Genomic DNA, 18,027 nt, shown 5'->3' with positions numbered 1-18,027 from the left:
ACTCCTTCAATGAAGTGCACCAAACCATATGATTAGAGAGTGACAGCTGCTGCCAGAACTAGCTGCATAGTTTGCAGAACCCAGTGCAAAATGAAAATGCAGGGCCCCCTGTTCGAAAAGTCTTAAGAATTCCAAGACAGCAATAGCAGGGCACTAAAGCAAGCATAGTGCCCTTCTAGGCGTGAGGCCCTGGGAAACTGCACAGGTTTCTCACCCATGAAGCTGGCCCTGCCTGCTGCCATCTTGGGCTCAAGTTTGATCTGTAGAAATCATTTTGTTGTGCCCCCCCTCAGTTTCAAGATCTCTTTTAAATTTCCTTTTCTCCTGGATGGGGGGAGGAGAAGGAATAACGTATGCACTCACTGGCTGGAGATTTGGTTACTTTGTCTAGAGGTTTTAACTTGATTCTCAGAAAATCGGCCATTTCCTTGTCTTCTTCTTGCTCCCTGTGTAGACAGATGTGTAAAGACAAGAAGAAAGTACAGTAAGCTAGGAGAGCATCAAGGAACTGATGAAATGAGGCAAGAGTGTGGGATCACGTATCAGACTTTGTGGATGGTGCATGTGTATTGCTGTGTGTTATGTGTGGTGGTGCATGTATGTTGCTGTGTGTTATGTGTGGGTGGTGCATGCGTGTTGCTGTGTGTTATGTGTGGATGGTGCATGCGTGTTGCTGTGTGTTATGTGTGGATGGTGCATGCGTGTTGCTGTGTGTTATGTGTGGATGGTACATGTGTATTGTGTGTTATATGTGGGTGGTGTGCATATGTTGTTATGTGTGTGTATAGTGTGTGTGTGTTTTGTTTGATGAATCTACTCTGAAGCAGAGACACATATCAGTGATGTAGTAAATGGCTACTCCCGCTAGTGTGAGACCCCAGGGCAGAGGCAGGGATGTTACAGGACCCAGCCTCCCTGCTGGAGTTTTAGTGAGTTGGGCAGCCCCTCTCCTGACCCTGCACTTTTAAGTTACCCTAGACAAAGGTACGTGGCAGGTCTCAGAGGGCAAGTCACCTCAGCTCTTCCAAGGGTCACCAGGAGCAAAGTCAACAGTCCAAGCCTGGTTGAGTTGGGCAAGGTGCATCCTAGGGGCCTCGGAGGACTCAGGAGGACACAGAGAATTAAAAGGAAGTTGCCCTCTGGTTTGGAAGAGGCCCTCTGAGCCTCTCCCCTGTGGACGACTCCAAAGGCCTTGCTCCAGCACAAAAACATTCAAGAATCAACATTCACATCTTTCCCGTGCCCTGGCCCCCTGGGGAGCCTCCAGGTGCACCATGGCTCCAGGGCCCATGGTCGTCCAGATCCAGGTGGTAAGTGCATCTGCAAATAGGAGACCCTGAAGGCTAGGAAGGGGCATCAGAGCCATCCAGGAGAGGGGAAGGGAAAGAACAAAGCTGGGAAGTGGGCAGGCAAGGAAGCAAGTCAGTACCAGGGGCAGAGTTTCTGTAGAAACCAATGGAAGTTTCTGGAAAAGTTGACTTGATGAGCTGGGAGAAAGCTCAGTGAAAAGAATGTGCAGGAAGCTCTGCCGTGTGTTATGTGATGTAATTCCTCCCTAGTTACCTCCTCAAATAACATTCACTTAAGATCCACGGGCCTTTGCACAACATTTTGGAGCTGGATTTGAGTTTCTCTTGATTGTGAAGTGGGTCCTCAGGCCAGAGGGCCAGGATTCATTTGGATCCAGTGTTTGGGGAGCGTTTGCCCAGGCCATGCCTGTTGCAAAGCTGTGAGTCCTGGGAGCAGGTGATGGGTTTTAGAAGGAAACTGAGTTGTGCTCTAACAGCCCCAGTCCTGTGCTCAGGGGTCATACCGCCCACTTACCTTAGCCGCTCAACCTCTGCATCGTCCACCAGGAAGTCCCTCTTCTGCACCAGTTTGTGGATCTTCTGGATTAGCTCGTCCTCTCTCTGCTTCTGCAACTTGGTTTTTTCTTTTTCTGGGAAGAATAAAACATTAGCAAAGACAGTTTGAGTGTAGCTGTTGAAAGCACTTGAGTCCGAGGGGCCAGGGTTGGAATCCTGGCTCTACCATTTAACTTGCTGGATGAACTTGGAGAAGCAACTTGACCTCTTCAAGCTTCTGTTTCCTCCTCTGTAAAATACACAGTGAGGCTTGAATGCGAGACTGTGGTGATGTTAGTAAATGACTTCGCGTAGAGCTGGCCCATGGTGTGTGCTCGGTAAATGCTGCTGCTGCTGCCAGGGGGTCGGGCAGAAGGCAGAGGGGAGGAGGGTACAGGCCGGGTGCAGGAGGGAATTACTCTATAGCGAGGCTCAACCAATCTGTCAGAAGGAAAGCACCCATGCTTTCCCATCCTGTTCCAAATACCAAGGGCTAGAGCGCCATAGAGGGAACAAAAGAACGAGGGCTGGACACGAGGACTGAGAAAACTAGGAGGGCAGAAACTTTTTCAGAAGATCAAAATCATGGGGCAGCTTGTCCATCTGCCTGCTGGAACTGGCACTGACCATTTCCTCTAGATCTGGGGGCAGAACCAGAGGCAAGGAGAATATAATATTTGGGTTAGAGAGAAAATCGGTTTCTTTCATTAATCAGAAGGGGAGTGAGGAAGTGGAGTGGAATTGCTAGCGGCCCCTGGATTCCTGCTCATCGCTGCGCTGACGATGGTAGCATCATTCCTCTCGAGGTGGGTCCCGAAATCTGATTCTGCAAATCACTCGTCACTACCACAGAGCCTCCCTGCCCTCTGCAGGCCAGTTAACCACAGCGCCCTTGGACCTGGGGAGTGATGTCACTGTCCTCTCCAAGTTACCAGCGACAGCCCTCCAATATTCCCCTGTCCTCCGCCAGGCCCCAGATCTAAGCCAGAGTCACACAGCAACTGGCAGGGCCCCCAGGAACTCATAAACCTCCCTCTCCAAGTTATTCATCCCCGTTTTCTATCTCTTGCCAGTTCAGGCATCCCCCAGCCTCCCCAGATACTCAGCTGCAGCTCTCTGCTCATGCAGCCCTTCCCAGCAACTCACGGGAGAAGCCACCTACTCAAAGGGGTCTGTGCTAGCTTACAAACCAGTTACTGACCTAAGTCTCCACGCCACCAGCCAATGCTGTTCACCTGCTTTCGCCTGTAACATACCCTTTCTGCCAGCATCTCTCACCTACCTCCAGGTACCACCCACCTGTCTCCAGGTACTACCTACCTACCTTAAGCCCCGCCTACCTACCTGCAGGCCCCACCCACCTACCTGTAGGCATCACCCACTTACCTGCAGGTATCACATACCTGCCTGCAAGCATCACTCACCTGCTTCCAGGCACCACCCACCTATCTAGGGACACACTTTTTTTTTGCCACCATCACCCACCTACTTGCCAACTTTATCCCCTGCTGGCATCACACACCTGATTCCTCGCATCTTCACGTGCTTGCCGATGTGACCCTCCAACTTGCTTCTCATCTATCTCCTCCAGCACATTTCCTTAGCCCAGGCCACCATCAGCTCTCCCTGGACCATGCCATGGCCTCCTAACTGGTTTCCCTGGCCTGTAGACCCTATCACAACTGTGAGCCCTTGCCATAGAATCAGACAGTCCTGGCTTAATGCCCCAGCTCCTCCCCTTCCTAGCTGTGTGACTCTGGGCACATTCCTCAACCTCTCTGAGCATCCAGTTTCTCAACACAGATAATCATAAAGTTGTTGCAAGTTTTAAGAGAGAGAAATCAAGTAAAACACTAGGCTCACAGCCTGGTGGATAGTAAGGGTTCATGAACAGTCAGCTGCTACTATTATAGGCTATTATTTTACATCGTCACTGTTGTTTTAATGATTAAGTGCCCTCTAGGTTAAATATTTACCAAACGAGGTACAAAAGAAATAAACACTTATTTAATGAAGGAAAAGCAAGTCTCATAGCATAAGTGTGCAAAATGTAAGTGCTTAATAAATTGTAGCAATTATCATTGTATCTGTATTACCGCGAGCTTTACATTTAATCTGGTTTCTCAGCCTTGGTGCTATTGACATTTGAGACTAGATCATTCTCTGTCATGGGGACTGTCCTGTGCACTGTAGGATATTGGGTATCATCCCTGGCCTCTACCCACTAGATGCTGGTAGCAGCCCCCTCTCCTAGTTGTGACAACCAAGCCTGTCTCCAGACACGGCCCATGTCTCCTGGGAGGCCCAACTCACCGCTGCTTGAGAACCACTATTAATTCTTTCCAACAACCCTATGAGGGAGACACTATTTTTATGTCCAAGGGGAGGGTATCATGGCCTCTACAGCCAGGTCTAAGCATCCCCAGCCCTGAGGGGGCGGTGGTGGCAGTGGAGGTGAGGTGAGGCATCTTGGCTTGTTCTTGAGAAGCCCTGAAGGCGGGGAGGGCTCCAGGTGTTCTCTCTCATCACAGTCTGGTAAATTATTTTCTGACCCCGGCTGGAGAAACATGATTTTCTTGGCCATTTGATGTTCTCTTTACTCAATATTTTTATTGATAAATTGCTGGGAGCATTATTTTTTTCCCCCCTAAACTCAGCTAAATCCATCTAGAAACCTGGCACTGGCCCAAGGAATGCACAGAAAGGCTCTTAACAAGGAGTCAGAGGAGGAGGTGGGGAGAGGTGAGCAGGGCAGGCAGGAGAGGAAAGGGAACTTTAATACCTGAATTTCTGCACAGAAGTGATTGGAAAGATGCAGTCTCCCGGCAGAATCAATGGAGCTGCCGTTGAGGACCTGGGCTCTGTTGCTAAGTGGCCCTATGACCTTGTGTGCTTCCCAGCGGGACAGTTGATGGCATTTCAAGCAGAACTTGTCCTTCAGGGGGGCTGTCCCCTCCATGCAGGGTTAGCGTTCCTGGCTTCCGCCCATTGAGTGTCAGTACTGATCTCATCTTTATTTAAACTTTTGGTATTTTTTTCTTTGCATGAATTTTGGTATTTTAAATATTGCATGAAAATATGATTACTGAATTTTTCATGTTCCAGCTGAGCGCCTTGTTCTCCTACCCTACTCCCAGTCCTGGTCAGTCATGCAGCCCAGACACTATGTCAACCAAAGACTCCCACCCCCAGCCATTTCCCACCCATTTCCCACCCATTTCCTACCCATGCTCTAGAGGCTGCCACGGCCCCCAGTGGAGCCCCTGTGGCCTGAGGAGGCCTTGGCTGGCCTGGTGGCCACACACTCGTGTCTCCTTTGTCTCAGTGGCACCCAAGTGTCCTGCTGAGCCACCAGTGGGCTCTGGGAATCCTTCCTCTCAAGAGGGAGACGTCAGTCCATGTCGGGCCCATCATAGTCCCCTGGGAAGTTGAAAATTGGGACACAGAGGCCCGAGAGTTGGGCTCTTGTGTGGGAAAATCATGGAAGGGAGATGAGGTTGTAACCGAGCTGCATCCTGTGGGGCCTTCCTGGGACAGACCCCTCCCCCATATCCTCTGCTGTAGCTCTTCTCTGAAGTCCCTAGATAACAGTATCTGATGCACATTTCCTGAGTTGTTTTACAGATGCTAAAACCCCCACCAAATGGAAGATGTTAACTACTTGATGACTGCGAGCACATAGCCCCCAGGCCTCCTGGAGCCTGAGGATTCATAATGCTAACCGCCCCCTCCTCCCTGTGTGACACCGCCCTGTTGCCTCACCATCCACCAATCGGAGAATTGTGCATGAGCTGATCACATACCCTGGGTGCCCCTCCCTCACCTGGCCTTTAAAATGCTTTGCTGAAGCCCATGGAGGAGTTCAGGCGCTTTGAGCACTAGCTGTCCTGGACTCCTTGTTTGGCCCTGCTATAAACGCTGCACTTTCCTTCACCACGACCCGGTGTCAGCACATTGGCTTTACAGCCTGCGGGCAAGCAGACCCAGGTTGGGTTTGGTAACAAAGTGGCCTTGCTTGGCTCATGTGCTATAGAGGAAGAAAATGGAACATGCTCCAAAATGGAGAGTAAGAGTGAGAGACAGAGAGAGAGAGAGAGAGGGAGAGAGAAAGAGAGAGCAAGGGCCAAAGAACATTCCACAGCTTTCCTGCTTTCCTGTTTTTGGTTCTCAACTCTTGTGAGTTGGGCTGAACTTCCTGCCTGTTTGAGAATAAATAGTATGCCCTTGCCACCCCTAATTTCATTTGGAAATACGCTATTTGGGAATAGGGTCTTTGTGGATGCAGTTTTAGTTAAGATGAGGTCATACTCATTGGGTCAGCCCTTAATCCAATGACTGGTGTCCTTATAAGAAGAGGAGATGACACACAGAGAAACACAAAGAGAGGAAGGCCACACAAAGACAGAGGCAGAGACTGTAATAAGGCAGCTACAAGCCAAGGAACAAGGACTGATGGGAACCACCAGAAGCTGGAAGAGGCAAAGAGGGATTCTCTATTCCAGCCTTTGGAGGGAGCATGGTCCTGCTGACACTTTGATTTCGGACTTCTGTCTTCTCTCAAAGAATAAAGTTCTGTTGTTTTAAGACACTAAGTTTGTGGGAATTTGTCAGGGCAGCCCTAGCAAACTAATACGATAATGCCCGCAGGCTCCAGGAGTCTCCGCAGTCCTTCAGTAACTGCCCATTTTGTGTTTACATAAGCTTCGATGGGTTTTTGTATCTTTCAACTAAATGATCCCTCGGAGGAGTATAAAATGAGACACTTGGCCCAGTGGCTCTCAGCCCTGACTGCCCATCACAACCATGTGAGAAGCTTGTAAACATGACCAACGCCAGAGCCCCACGCTAATCAAATGGAAGTTTCTAGTGGGTAGTGTCTGGACTTGGCTATTTCCCCCCCTCCTCATTCTATTTTTTTCTGGCCACACTGCAGGGCTTGCGGGATCTTAGTTCCCTGACCAGGGATTGAACCTTGGGCCATGGCAGTGAAAGCACTGAGTCCTGACCACTGAGTAGAAATGTGTTCAGTTAATGATAATAATAATAATAATAGTAATAATAATAATGGCACTTATTTATTACGCACTCACTATACGATGGGAACTGTGTTAAGTACTTTACACGTGTCACCCCTCGGTCAGTCTCACAACAATCCTTTGAGGTAGATAGCATGATTGTCCCAGTTTACAGACGAAGAAACCGAGTTATAGTGAAGTAACTTGCCCAAGGTCACATCATTAATAAGTGACAGATCTAGGTTTGACTCCAAAGTCAGAGCTCGTAACCATCATACTCTACCTGTTCCCAAACAGGATAATAAGAGTAATCATTGCTAATATTTACTGGACTCTTTGGACCAGCTATCAAGCTAAGTACGTGGCTTGTGTTGTTTCATTTTTCGCAGTGAGATTTATACCCAACGAGTTAGGTACTATTACTATTCCTACCCCATTTTCAGAGGAAGAGAAGTTGAGTCTCAGAGAGATAATGTGACTTGCCCAAGGTCGAGGAGGTGGTCAGAATTAGGACTTGAACCCGGGTCTGCCCGATGCAGAGTTTGAACCACATGATCAGGGAGCAAGCACTGCGTTGCAAGAATGAGGCTGCATTAGGGCCTTCCAGACGGGGGCTCCGAGCAGCTGGTTCATGAGGTGGGGGTCCCCCATGGTTACCTGGGATGGCGACCAAGTTCTGCAGCTCCTGCTTCAAGTCCATGATGTCGTTGCAGAGCTGGATGTCATCCATCCTGGGGAAAGAGGACAGCGCACAACAGCCGGTTACATCAACAGAACGTTCTACACCCTGAGCACCACCCTGGTTTCAACAAAGAGGGCTAATGGGGAAGTTTTGTCCTCTGTAAAGCCCACACATGCTCTTTAGAAGTTTTACACCAAAAGTAAAAAAAAACAACAAAACAAACTGCCCTTTATCCCATGACTTAGAAATGATCAATCACAGTTAATAACACCTTGATAGAGTTCCTTCCAGTCTTCCCATGCCTGGCTTTTGTTGGCATACGTGAGAGACTTCATGCTGTGGGTTCAGTGTTTTCCTTTTTCAGCTATGTGAAAAGCTTTTAAACATTACAGAAATTCACCACATAGACAGAAAATCTCCCTCTATCCTTTAGAGAAAACCATTGTCATTGGTTTGTTATCTGTTCCTCCAGATTGAAAAAAATGTTTATGCTTATACTACCAAAGATGACACCATCATTCATGCACAAAAAACGTTTTGCAATTTGCTTTTTTTAACTTAATGATATGTCTTGGGCATCTTTCCATGTCAGGATATGCACATCTCATTTTTAATGACTATATAGTATTCTATTATATCGATCTACAGCGATTTATTTAACCATTCCTCCCATTCATAGGTATTAGACTTATTTCCAGATATATTCTAGGATAGATTCCTAGAAATAAAGGAATTCCTAGCTAAGTCAATTCCCAGAAATGCAACTGGAGGGTTAAGTGACATGAACATTTTAATAGGAATTTCCAAACTGTCCTCCAGAGGGACCATGCATGACATTCCCACCAACAGTGTGAAAGGAAGCTCACCCCTATAATCTCAGCAATTGGGTTGCATATACAATTTTGCATTATGTATTTCATGTGTGTGTGTTGCAATATTAACTCATCTTACTGTAAACAACATTTGTAATGGCTGCCTGGAATTTCACCAAGTAGATTTATCAGAGCTGTTTTAATTATGCCCTTTTTGTGTGTGTGTGCCACACTGCACGGCTGTAGGATCTTAGTTCCCTCACCAGGGATCAAACCCTGGCCCTGGCAGTGAGAGCACCAAGTGCTACTGGACTCCCAGGGAATTCCCTATGCCTTTATCTTGATTACTTAGGTGGGCTTTTTGAGTTGTTTGTTCGTGTTATTTTAGCCGCGTTAGGATGAACATGGATTCACCTAAGGCTTTTCTTTCGTGTTGGATTATTTGGGGTGGGGGCTACTGATTTTCAGAAGTAGAACCACTGAGTACAAAGGGTATGACATGTCTATGGCCATTGAGACATATTTCCAAATAGCTTCCCCATGGGGTGTGTGTGTGCCTTCATTCTGCATGTCTTTATTGAGCATTTACTACGTTCACCAATGACATAGGCTCCAAGGATGCACCAGCTCCCCTGCCCTCATGAGCTGAAATTTAATCAGGAGAGACAGAGGGTGAACACAAATACAACAGAACGTCAGATGCTCCAAAGAGTGAAGCAGGTGAGGGGATGGAGTGGACCACTTTGGACACATCAACTTTCTGTCCCAGGAAGAGATGGAGGAAAGCATGAATATTCTCAAAAGGCTCAAGTGAGTCTGCACAGCAAGTAGGGGCAGGACCAGGACCAGAAATCGATTTGTCTGAATCCACTGATCTTTCTGCCTCCTTCCTTGGCATCTTCACCAAGAACCTGATCTCCATTCAGAAGTGCCATCCACAGACCAGCTTGGGGCCCCCTGCCCTGCCCGTGTGACCCCCAGCATCCCAGCTTTCAGGACGAGTGGCAGTAATGTCTCGCTTCAGCCTGCATCTCCTGCTCCTGTTGCCAGAGGCAGGCACTCCAAGCGCTTGTCAAACCCTGCCCTGGAATGTCCTAGCAGGTGGCAGCTGCCACAAATGAGCTTGGGGGCTTTGCCACAAGGGTACAAGCTGTTCCCCTGGGTTCCTATCTGCGATCCTTCAACCGGAGATGCTCCAGAATCCTTTTCCACATCTAGCGTGGAGATGAGGCTCCATCAGTGGTTCTTAAGGAGGATGATTTTGGTCCCTGGGGGCATTTGGCAACGTCTGGAGACATATTTGTTGCTACCACTGGGTATGTGGGGGGATTGCTACTGGCATCTAGTGGGTAGAGTCCAGGGATGTTCCAAAACATCCTACAGTGCACAGGGCAGCCCGCCTCAGTAGAGAATTACCTGGTTCAAAATGCCAATCATGATGAAGTCGAGAAATCTTGGGTTATAACCACAGAATTGACACAGGTACCTGATAGATACTTTTTGAAAGATGAGAGAAGGAAAGATGATGAAAGAACAAAAGAATGACAGGTAATGTTAGAAGCAAGAGTACTGGCACCAAACATCTCTAGTTCAAAGGGGCTGTGTGCCAGAAATTCTTGTCTGAGTCTAACTTTCCTCATCTTTGAAATAGGAATTATAATAGTACAGCTTTCTAGGATTATTATGCATGTCAGGCACTGAGCACGTGTCTGGGACATACACAGTACAATGCTCAGTAAATCGTATCTGTTGCTATTATTAGCCGTTAGAAAGAGGCAGGGGGGAAAAGAAAGAGAAAATGATGCTGGATAAGCAGGGTATTTGAACAAATCGAGCTAACGTTCAACCTTAAAACAACTTTTAAAAATTATATTCCTCTCTATAAAATTTTTAAAATAAAATTCTTATCTGATTGCAGAACAGATTCCTGATCATCGCAGAAATTTTGGAAAATACAAACGAGTACGAAGAAGGAACCTAAGATTACACATAACCTTGATCCATGTGCACCAGAGGCCACTGTTCCACTCCGAGTGTTTGGGTGAATTTCACGCCAGTCTTCTTCCTACATGTAACCCAGGTGTGGCGGGCTTGCCCTGGGGGGCCTTCACCCTTTGTCCATCTCGAAACTGCACTTAGCATGTTTTGAGTCCTCCCAAGCACATCCAAATTCACCCCACATTAACAAACAAGGTGAAATTCTTGTGACGCTCTCACAGAGAGGCATGCGTCAGAACCCCATTAAGATTCCTAGTAGATAGCACTGTTGTTTTCCTCAGATTTTTCTCTTGTCGCCAGCTTTCCATCTCTTCTCTTTCTCTCTCTTCCTCTTCCACACGCCTCGTGGTCCTCGGATCTGTCACCTACAAATTGGCACTTGCCATCTACCTCTACAAGGATTAAATTACGAGCCGCTCCAGCTGCTGACCTTCGACACCCCCTGAAAGGAGTTCAGGGTAGAGATCAGAAACGAAGCACTCTGTGCTCTGGGAAAAACTGGCAGAACAGGTCTTCAGAGAGTCGGATATTTTCAGGAGATGATTTTATGAGCCCAATCTTGCATCTCCTCACATCTAGAAAAGCACTAAAATCCTTCATGGTGACGTCTGCTCGTGACTAGCAGTAACTTTCACGAGACTAGCAGAAACCTTCTGCAAAAAATATGTGCTTGACTGCATGTACTCCCCCTTCACCAAAATCATGTATATACTGACCTTCCCCGCTACCTCTTTGGAGCAGTTTCTCAGAGCTATCTGAAATGCTGTCTCCCGGGCCATAGTCCTCATTTTGCCCCCAATAAATCTTAACTCACAACTCTCACCTCTCACCCACACCTGTTTCCTCAGATGTAGGATGAGGGGTTTCAAGGATCCTGGGAGCCTTGTTCTGCTAGCACTTAGAGGTGATAACTTGCTTTAGACCCTGCCGGACCTGAGTGCGGAAGTCAGTTCCACCGCTGACTGGCTGTACGACTTGGGTGAGTCCTTTCACTGCTTGCATTGGTCTCAGTGCTCTCACTGTTGAAAAGGAACCATTCCTTTGTCCTGGGGTTGTATGAGAATGAAATAACCTTATCTGTGTAGAGCAGGCAGCCCTATGCTTAGCACAAACATAGTAGGTGCAAAGGAAAGGCTACTTCTGTCCACCCTTCTGCCCTGGGTAAGGAGGTGAGCGGCTAGGCTGCCAGCTGGCAGACACTCCTGAAGACTCTTAGCCAACATTCGTGCACCAAAGAATGAAATCTCACTTTCTGTGCTACTTCAATTTCCTCCAACCTAATGGCACTGAGATGGTGAGTGTGTGCGTTTGTTTGGTGTTCTTGGATTAATGAGCTTAAACGCTGTCCCTGGGGGAGAATAAGTGTTGAGACATCTCCAGGGAGACCCTGGGCTCAGTCATCTCTCAGCACCACGCTGGGGACCAAGCGACCAGAGAGATACCTGCCACACGGGCTCAGGTGACACATCCATGAAAGGGACACCTTTATGACACGTCACAGAAGGCCTGTTTTCTCCCCGTGGCACATTTATGGTCTGCGTGTTAACTGGCTTCTCCCTTGACTGTAATCAGACCCTCATCCGGGAGGGGACACTGTTCCTAAAAGAATGTCACCTCCCTCAAGCATGGATTACTCTTCTCTCCCCCAGGTTTTTCTAGATCATCTCTGTTTGGATTCAGAAAAATTACTAATACTGAAAAACTCATCAAGTGGAACTCTTGGGGTTTGTGCCCTTTTCTGTGTGTATGCTGCATGTCAATTACAAGTTTCCCTGAAAAAATTACCAACAATATTTTTTGCTTTTGTTTTAGACCTAAAAGGGTACTTTTGGTCTTTTAAAAATTATACACATATTGAAGACAGCCTCCCTGTAAAAATGTCAAACAACACAGAAGTATAGTAGTAGCTGGCATTTATTAATGTTTTCATACTATGGGCGCCAGATTCTGGGCTAAGCATTTTATAAAAATCACCTCAATTAACTCTCACAGCAACCCTATCAGGTGAGTATTATCATATCATCCCTTGGATGGTGTTAGGAACTTGCTCAAGGCCACAGAGTAAGTAATAGGAACTTGAACCCAGGCAGTCTGACCTCTCAGGTGGGAATGTTAGAGAACTCTTGACCGATACCACCAGCCTTGGCCAGGCCTCGCTTGCCTGAGTTTTCTCACAGCAGGAGGTCCCAATAAGGAACATGGTGCTGCCACCCAAATCTAACGGGAGAATTTGGGAGGGGCCAGAAGAGGGAGGAGACGACCAACTTCCCAGAGTCCTTTGTGCTGGAATCCATCTTGGCTGAGAGAGACGCGTGCCACCAGGAAGGACCCTGAGTCAGACCAACTACGGCCCAAGCAAGATGACTGGCCAGAGACAACCCGGAAATTAACCCCATCACCATAAAACCCGAGGCTGCGAGCCACGTGGCAGAGCAGTTCTCCTGGGTTCCTTTACCTGCTGCTCTCCACTCAGGCGCCCCTTCCCAATAAAGTCTCTTGCTTTGTCAGCCCGTGTGTCTCCTCGGACAATTCGTTTCCGAGTGTTAGACAAGAGCCCTCTCTCGAGCCCTGGAAGGGGTCCCCCTTCCTGCAACAGGAATATCAAAGTCCCATCTCATATGGTGGTTGGAGTTCAGGGAAGATAGAGACCAGAGTAGTTTGGGGGAAGGTTTCTCGGTGCCACTTATGGGAGGGGCACAGCCTGGATGGTCACAGAGAAGGCTCCCAGGCACTCAGGCAGAGGGGGCAGCTCAAACACTGACTGTAGAAAGGAGTGTGATATCAGTGTTATGTGACAGGGAAGAGTCCACTGAAATATTGGTGACATACAGGTCTTGGTTACGAAGGACTTGACATGGGAGCCATCTTAGGTTCTAGAGTGAGAGCATGGCAGGGCTATATGTCTATGAAAGCCAGTTTGGCAGACATGGTGACCAGTATGTACACAGCAAGGAGAAAGAGCATCCTCACTCTGAACTTCCTGTTTAAGGTGCTCAAGGGACTTCCTGGAAGTTGTGTTTGCACTTGAATCTCCAGTGGGGTCAACAAACTATGGCCCATGGGCCAAACCTGACTCCCTGCCTGCTCTGTTGGAATCCATGAGGTAAGAATGGTTTTCACATTTTTAAATGGTTGGGAAAAAAATCAAAAGAAGAAGAACATTACTGGACACATGAAAATTATATGAAATTCGAAGTTCAGTGTCTATAAAAAATGTTTTATTGGAACACAGCTGTGCCCGTTCATTTACCTACCGTCTGTGGCTGATTTCACCCTACAATGGCTGAGTTGAGTAATGACGACGGAGACCATATGGCCCAAAGTCTAAAATTTTCACTAGCTGGCCCTTTATAGAAAAATTTCATCCTGATCCTAATCTTTGGGGAAAAAACTTGGAAAGTAATCAGAGACTAACCGAGTTCTTGGAGATGGAAGAGCTCTCACCTTATACGGATGAAGAAGTAAATGCCCAGAGAGGGGACTATTGATCATTGAGTCATTGATTTGCTGAGTTGTCCAATAAATCAATCATCTAGACAACCTAGAGGATTATTGACAGCCTACTATGTGCGGGCTTCCTGCCTCAATTTTCACTTCTGAGAGACATCAGGAATCAAGCTGGCTAAGGTTCCTGGCCACGGGGTGGGTCCACGGGGCTCTCAACCACCTGACGCTTTGACTGAGGGCTCAGCCTGCTTTCTCCTCTGGGCACCAGTGGGGGATTAAGCTGTGCGCAGTGAATATGAGGTCAGCCAACAGATTTCCTGCAGCACCTGCTAATGTGATCTGGCAGTTTCTGCTAGGGCATTTGTCCTTCACATCCTTCCCTTCACTAAGGACCTACTAATTTTTGTGATTTCATGTATTTTCTACTTTTATTCCCCTAATCTCTTGCCAAGAAGACTGCTTAGACTGAGACACGCAAGTCATCCCCTTGGATGGCTCAGCAAGCTGTGAAGGGTTCTGGTCCTGGGTTTCCCTAATCCTAGCCCTGAGGCTCTCGGCTGAGTGGTCCACAAAGAATTAAGGATGTAGACAAAGATTAAATTCCAAACAGGTAAGATAGAGAGATGAAGGGAGAGGGAAAAAGGAAAAGGAGGAGGATGAGGAGGAGGAAGAGGAGGGGGGAGGGGAAGGAGGAGGGGAGGAGAGGAGGGGGAGGAAAGAGAGGAGAAGAGAGAAGAGAAAAGGAAACACCATGAATGTCCTGTCCAACAATAGGGCATCAGTTACGTATATTACTTTCCAATGATACAAGGAAGAACTCTGCAACCCTTTAAAAGTTACTGCTGGACGGGGACTTCCCTGGTGGTGCAGGGGTTAAGACTCCGCACTTCCAATGCAGGGGCCCGGGTTCGATCTCTGATCAAGGAACTAGATCCCACATGCATGTCACAACCAAGGAGCCCCCTGCCTGCCACAACTAAGACCTGATGCAACCAAATAAATAAATAAATAAAAGTTATTGCTGGCCAGGCTGCAGTGTTTTCTCAAGGGGACCCCAGGAGAAAATACAACCAACACAGAATGGATGTGGTAAGACACAAAGGGTTCCCAGAGTCAACAAACAAAAACAGAGGATGCCCGGTTATAGTCGGATTTCAGATAAATATGGAATCATTTTTAGCATAAGAATGCCACGTGTGATCTTTGGAACATGCCTATCCTAAAAAACAATCTGTCATTGATCTGAAATTCAGATCTAACCGGGTGTCCTGCGTTTTCTCTGCAATCCTACAAGAAGAGGGAGGCCAGACTCGGGATTTCAGCCTTATCACCTAAATTGTTGTTAGCCCAGGGGGCCTGCTCTGTGCAGGGCAGGAGGGAGATCTCCTTCAGCCACAAGGTTAGAATAGTGGCCTCATCTCCCAGCCTGATCCCTCTCCGTTCCCCCTGGATGGTCCCCCGTTGACGAGTTCGAAGTGATGTGGGAATTTGAGAAGACACAGGAGAAATAGCAAATACGGCCAATGGACTGGTAAGAGTAGAAAACTGGGGACAATGTGGAAACATATGTCAGGGGCCTTGAAAACATTTAAACTCTAGTCTAGTGATTCCACTTCTAGGATTTCATCCTAGGGAGATAATTAAGGGCACCATAAAGATTTAGCTATGATTATGTGCAACAGAGCCTTGTTTGCAATAGCAAAACACTGGAAGCAACGTAATTGTCAACAATAACAGAGGGCCGCTTAAATAAAGGATGCGATGTGTGCATAACGAAATTCTACCCAGGTATTAAAAATGATGCTCAAAAGAGATGTTATTGATACAAGAGAATAAACCACATCAAAAAGTGGTTAAGGGGCTTCCCTGGTGGCGCAGTGGTTGAGAATCTGCCTGCTAATGCAGGGCACACGGGTTCGAGCCCTGGTCTGGGAAGATCCCACATGCCACGGAGCAACTGGGCCCCGTGAGCCACAATTACTGAGCCTGCGCGTCTGGAGCCTGTGCTCCGCAACAAGAGAGGCCGCGATAGTGAGAGGCCCGCGCACCGCGATGAAGAGTGGCCCCCACTTGCCACAACTGGAGAAAGCCCTCGCACAGAAACGAAGACCCAACACAGCCATAAATAAATAAATAAATAATTAAAAATAAAAAAAAGTGGTTAAGAAATGTTAGGATCCAATTTTGCAAAATACAGTTGCTTAGGAAAAAGACAGGAAGACTTCATTCAAAATGTTACATTTGATTATTTTGAGGGATTTTTTTTTTTTTTTTTGACTGTGCCACGCAGCTTGTGGGATCTTAGTTCCCTGACCAGGGATTGAACACATGCCCTCGACAGTAAAAGTGCAGAGTCCTAACCACTGGACCGCCAGGGAATTCTCTTGAAGGAATTTTTATTTCCTTCATCGGTTTCTCTGTATTTTAAAATTTTGTTTGTTTTTTTCAACATGCATGTATTATCTGGATGATTTTTAAAGTTTTTTGTTTTTTGTTTTAAATTACCATGGGCCACTCCATGGCCGGTCACTATAGCTGCAGCAGAAGGCCCTCTGTGCCCTTGTCTCTCAAGCCTCATTTCTAGTCATAGAGCCTGCATTTTGGGCTAGCAGCCCGCCTGCATGCCTGTGTGATCCCGACATGCACCCTTCAAGCCTTTGCTCCCTTCAACGCATCCCTCACGCGGAACACCTTTGTTTCAGTCTAATTCCTACGCAGCCTTCGGGACGGCCCCAGCATCTCCTTCCAGAGTCTTCCTGATGCTCCCAGGCTGCATCACGTCCTCTTCCTGCAGCTGCACAGCCCCTCACCCCCCTGATAATCATCTGGGCACTTGTGTTTCTCCCTAAATAGACTGCACCCTTTAAGGGGCTTTGCCTCTTCGCTCTGTGATTCTAGCACGTCACACATGCCTGACACATCTCATTAAATATGTGATGAAGAGGGGAAGGCACGCTGGCGGGCGGGCATGGAGGAGGACACACTGTCCTGGACATTTATTGAAACAAGGCCTCAAGACTGCAAGTGCAGATGGAAAATTCTCAAATTCCATGATAGAGACCCCACCAGGGTAATAGCATCTATCAAAGGCGGTGAGTCATCCCCAGAGAAATCCAATTAAACATCCGTATTTCAAGTGATCCTGCTCTGCATTCTGCTATCAATACCGTTTCTATCCTGAGCTCTCTCAGCATTTGGGCCTCCTGTGCCTTCCATTGTCTGATCCCTGCTGAGTTCCTGCCAGAGCGACCATGTCTTCTCCCCCAAACCTTCCCTCCCACTCCCAAGTTCATCTTTCTTTCCTGCTGACACTAATAAAAGCTAACATGCATTTGAGCAGTTCCCAGGGTTCAGGAACGGGGTCCAGCTCCATCTCTTTAAATCCTCACTATCTATAGGGCAGGTATTATCATTCTCAACTTTATAGAAGGCTCAGAGAGGCTAAGTACATCATCCAAGATCACACAGCTGGCAAGGGATGAAGGCAAGATTTGAAAGAAGACAGCTTGACTCCAGAGCCCTGACAATCACCACTACGAAAAACTGCCTAGAAATGTCGCCCAGATGTACCAGGTTGTCCCCTTCTACCCTAGTACCCCCATCCTTTGCCCCGTCCTTGCTGTCAGGAGCCTTTTAAAATACTTTCAACCACTGGCCATTCCAAAATGTGAGCTTTCTTGGGTGATGGGTTTAGCCCCATCCCGTAATTCCCATTAGCCGTCAAATCTACCTCAATATTTTAAAGTGTTTTTGAAAAAATAAACCAAAATGAATAAACATCAAAATGTTTTTGAGATGGGCAATAGACATTTTCCCCAGTTTTGTGTAAAGTTCAAGTAAAAAAAAAAATCTTGGGAGAAAATCAGGTGATTTTTATTGATCTCTACCACACAATCAATAAAAAACTGTGGGCCTGCTATTGGAAATGCAGCCTTCAGATAAATCCCCTGATGCCTCCTTGTGATCAGACTGCTGGCTGGAAGCGCCTCCTATATAGGAATTCTAAAGTTGTCATTCCTTGCATCTGAGCATCTAACGACAGAAGGAAAAAATCTTAGAAACACAATCTGCAAACCCCAAGCCCCAGGAAAGGCTCCCCGCCCAAAAGATAGCCTGTGGATTTGGCCGCACTGTCCATACTCTTAGCTTAGCCCTGCTGCTCCCATGAAAACACCCGAGCACCCCTCTGTATGCCCTGGATTATCTACAATCACTACCCACAATTTCCC

At 47.3% G+C, this 18,027-nt stretch overlaps 1 protein-coding gene across 7 annotated transcripts in view; it reads right to left on the bottom strand.

Annotated features, from left to right (window-relative positions):
* The window catches only part of LOC132349814 (bMERB domain-containing protein 1), a 199,764-nt gene that overhangs the window by 51,172 nt on the left and 130,565 nt on the right, over positions 1-18,027 (bottom strand). For 6 of the 7 annotated variants that reach the window (XR_009497751.1, XR_009497750.1, XR_009497749.1 and 3 more), the window contains exons 6-7: positions 7,517-7,590; positions 1,825-1,939 (exon numbers count right to left, since the gene is read on the bottom strand). Coding sequence is in view for 4 of the 7 variants with exons in the window: in XM_059898615.1 (XP_059754598.1) it covers positions 1,825-1,939; positions 7,517-7,590 (189 nt within the window). In the remaining 3 variants the exon portion in view is untranslated. Of the gene's footprint in view, positions 1-363; positions 447-1,824; positions 1,940-7,516; positions 7,591-18,027 lie in introns of all 7 variants that reach the window. The other variant, XM_059898614.1, reaches the window with a different exon arrangement.

This window comes from Balaenoptera ricei, chromosome 15 (assembly GCF_028023285.1).
Source record: "Balaenoptera ricei isolate mBalRic1 chromosome 15, mBalRic1.hap2, whole genome shotgun sequence".
NCBI lineage: Eukaryota > Metazoa > Chordata > Mammalia > Artiodactyla > Balaenopteridae > Balaenoptera > Balaenoptera ricei.
The sequence above is the reverse complement of the archived record's forward strand: the minus strand, read 5'-3'. Positions and strand labels throughout refer to the sequence as shown.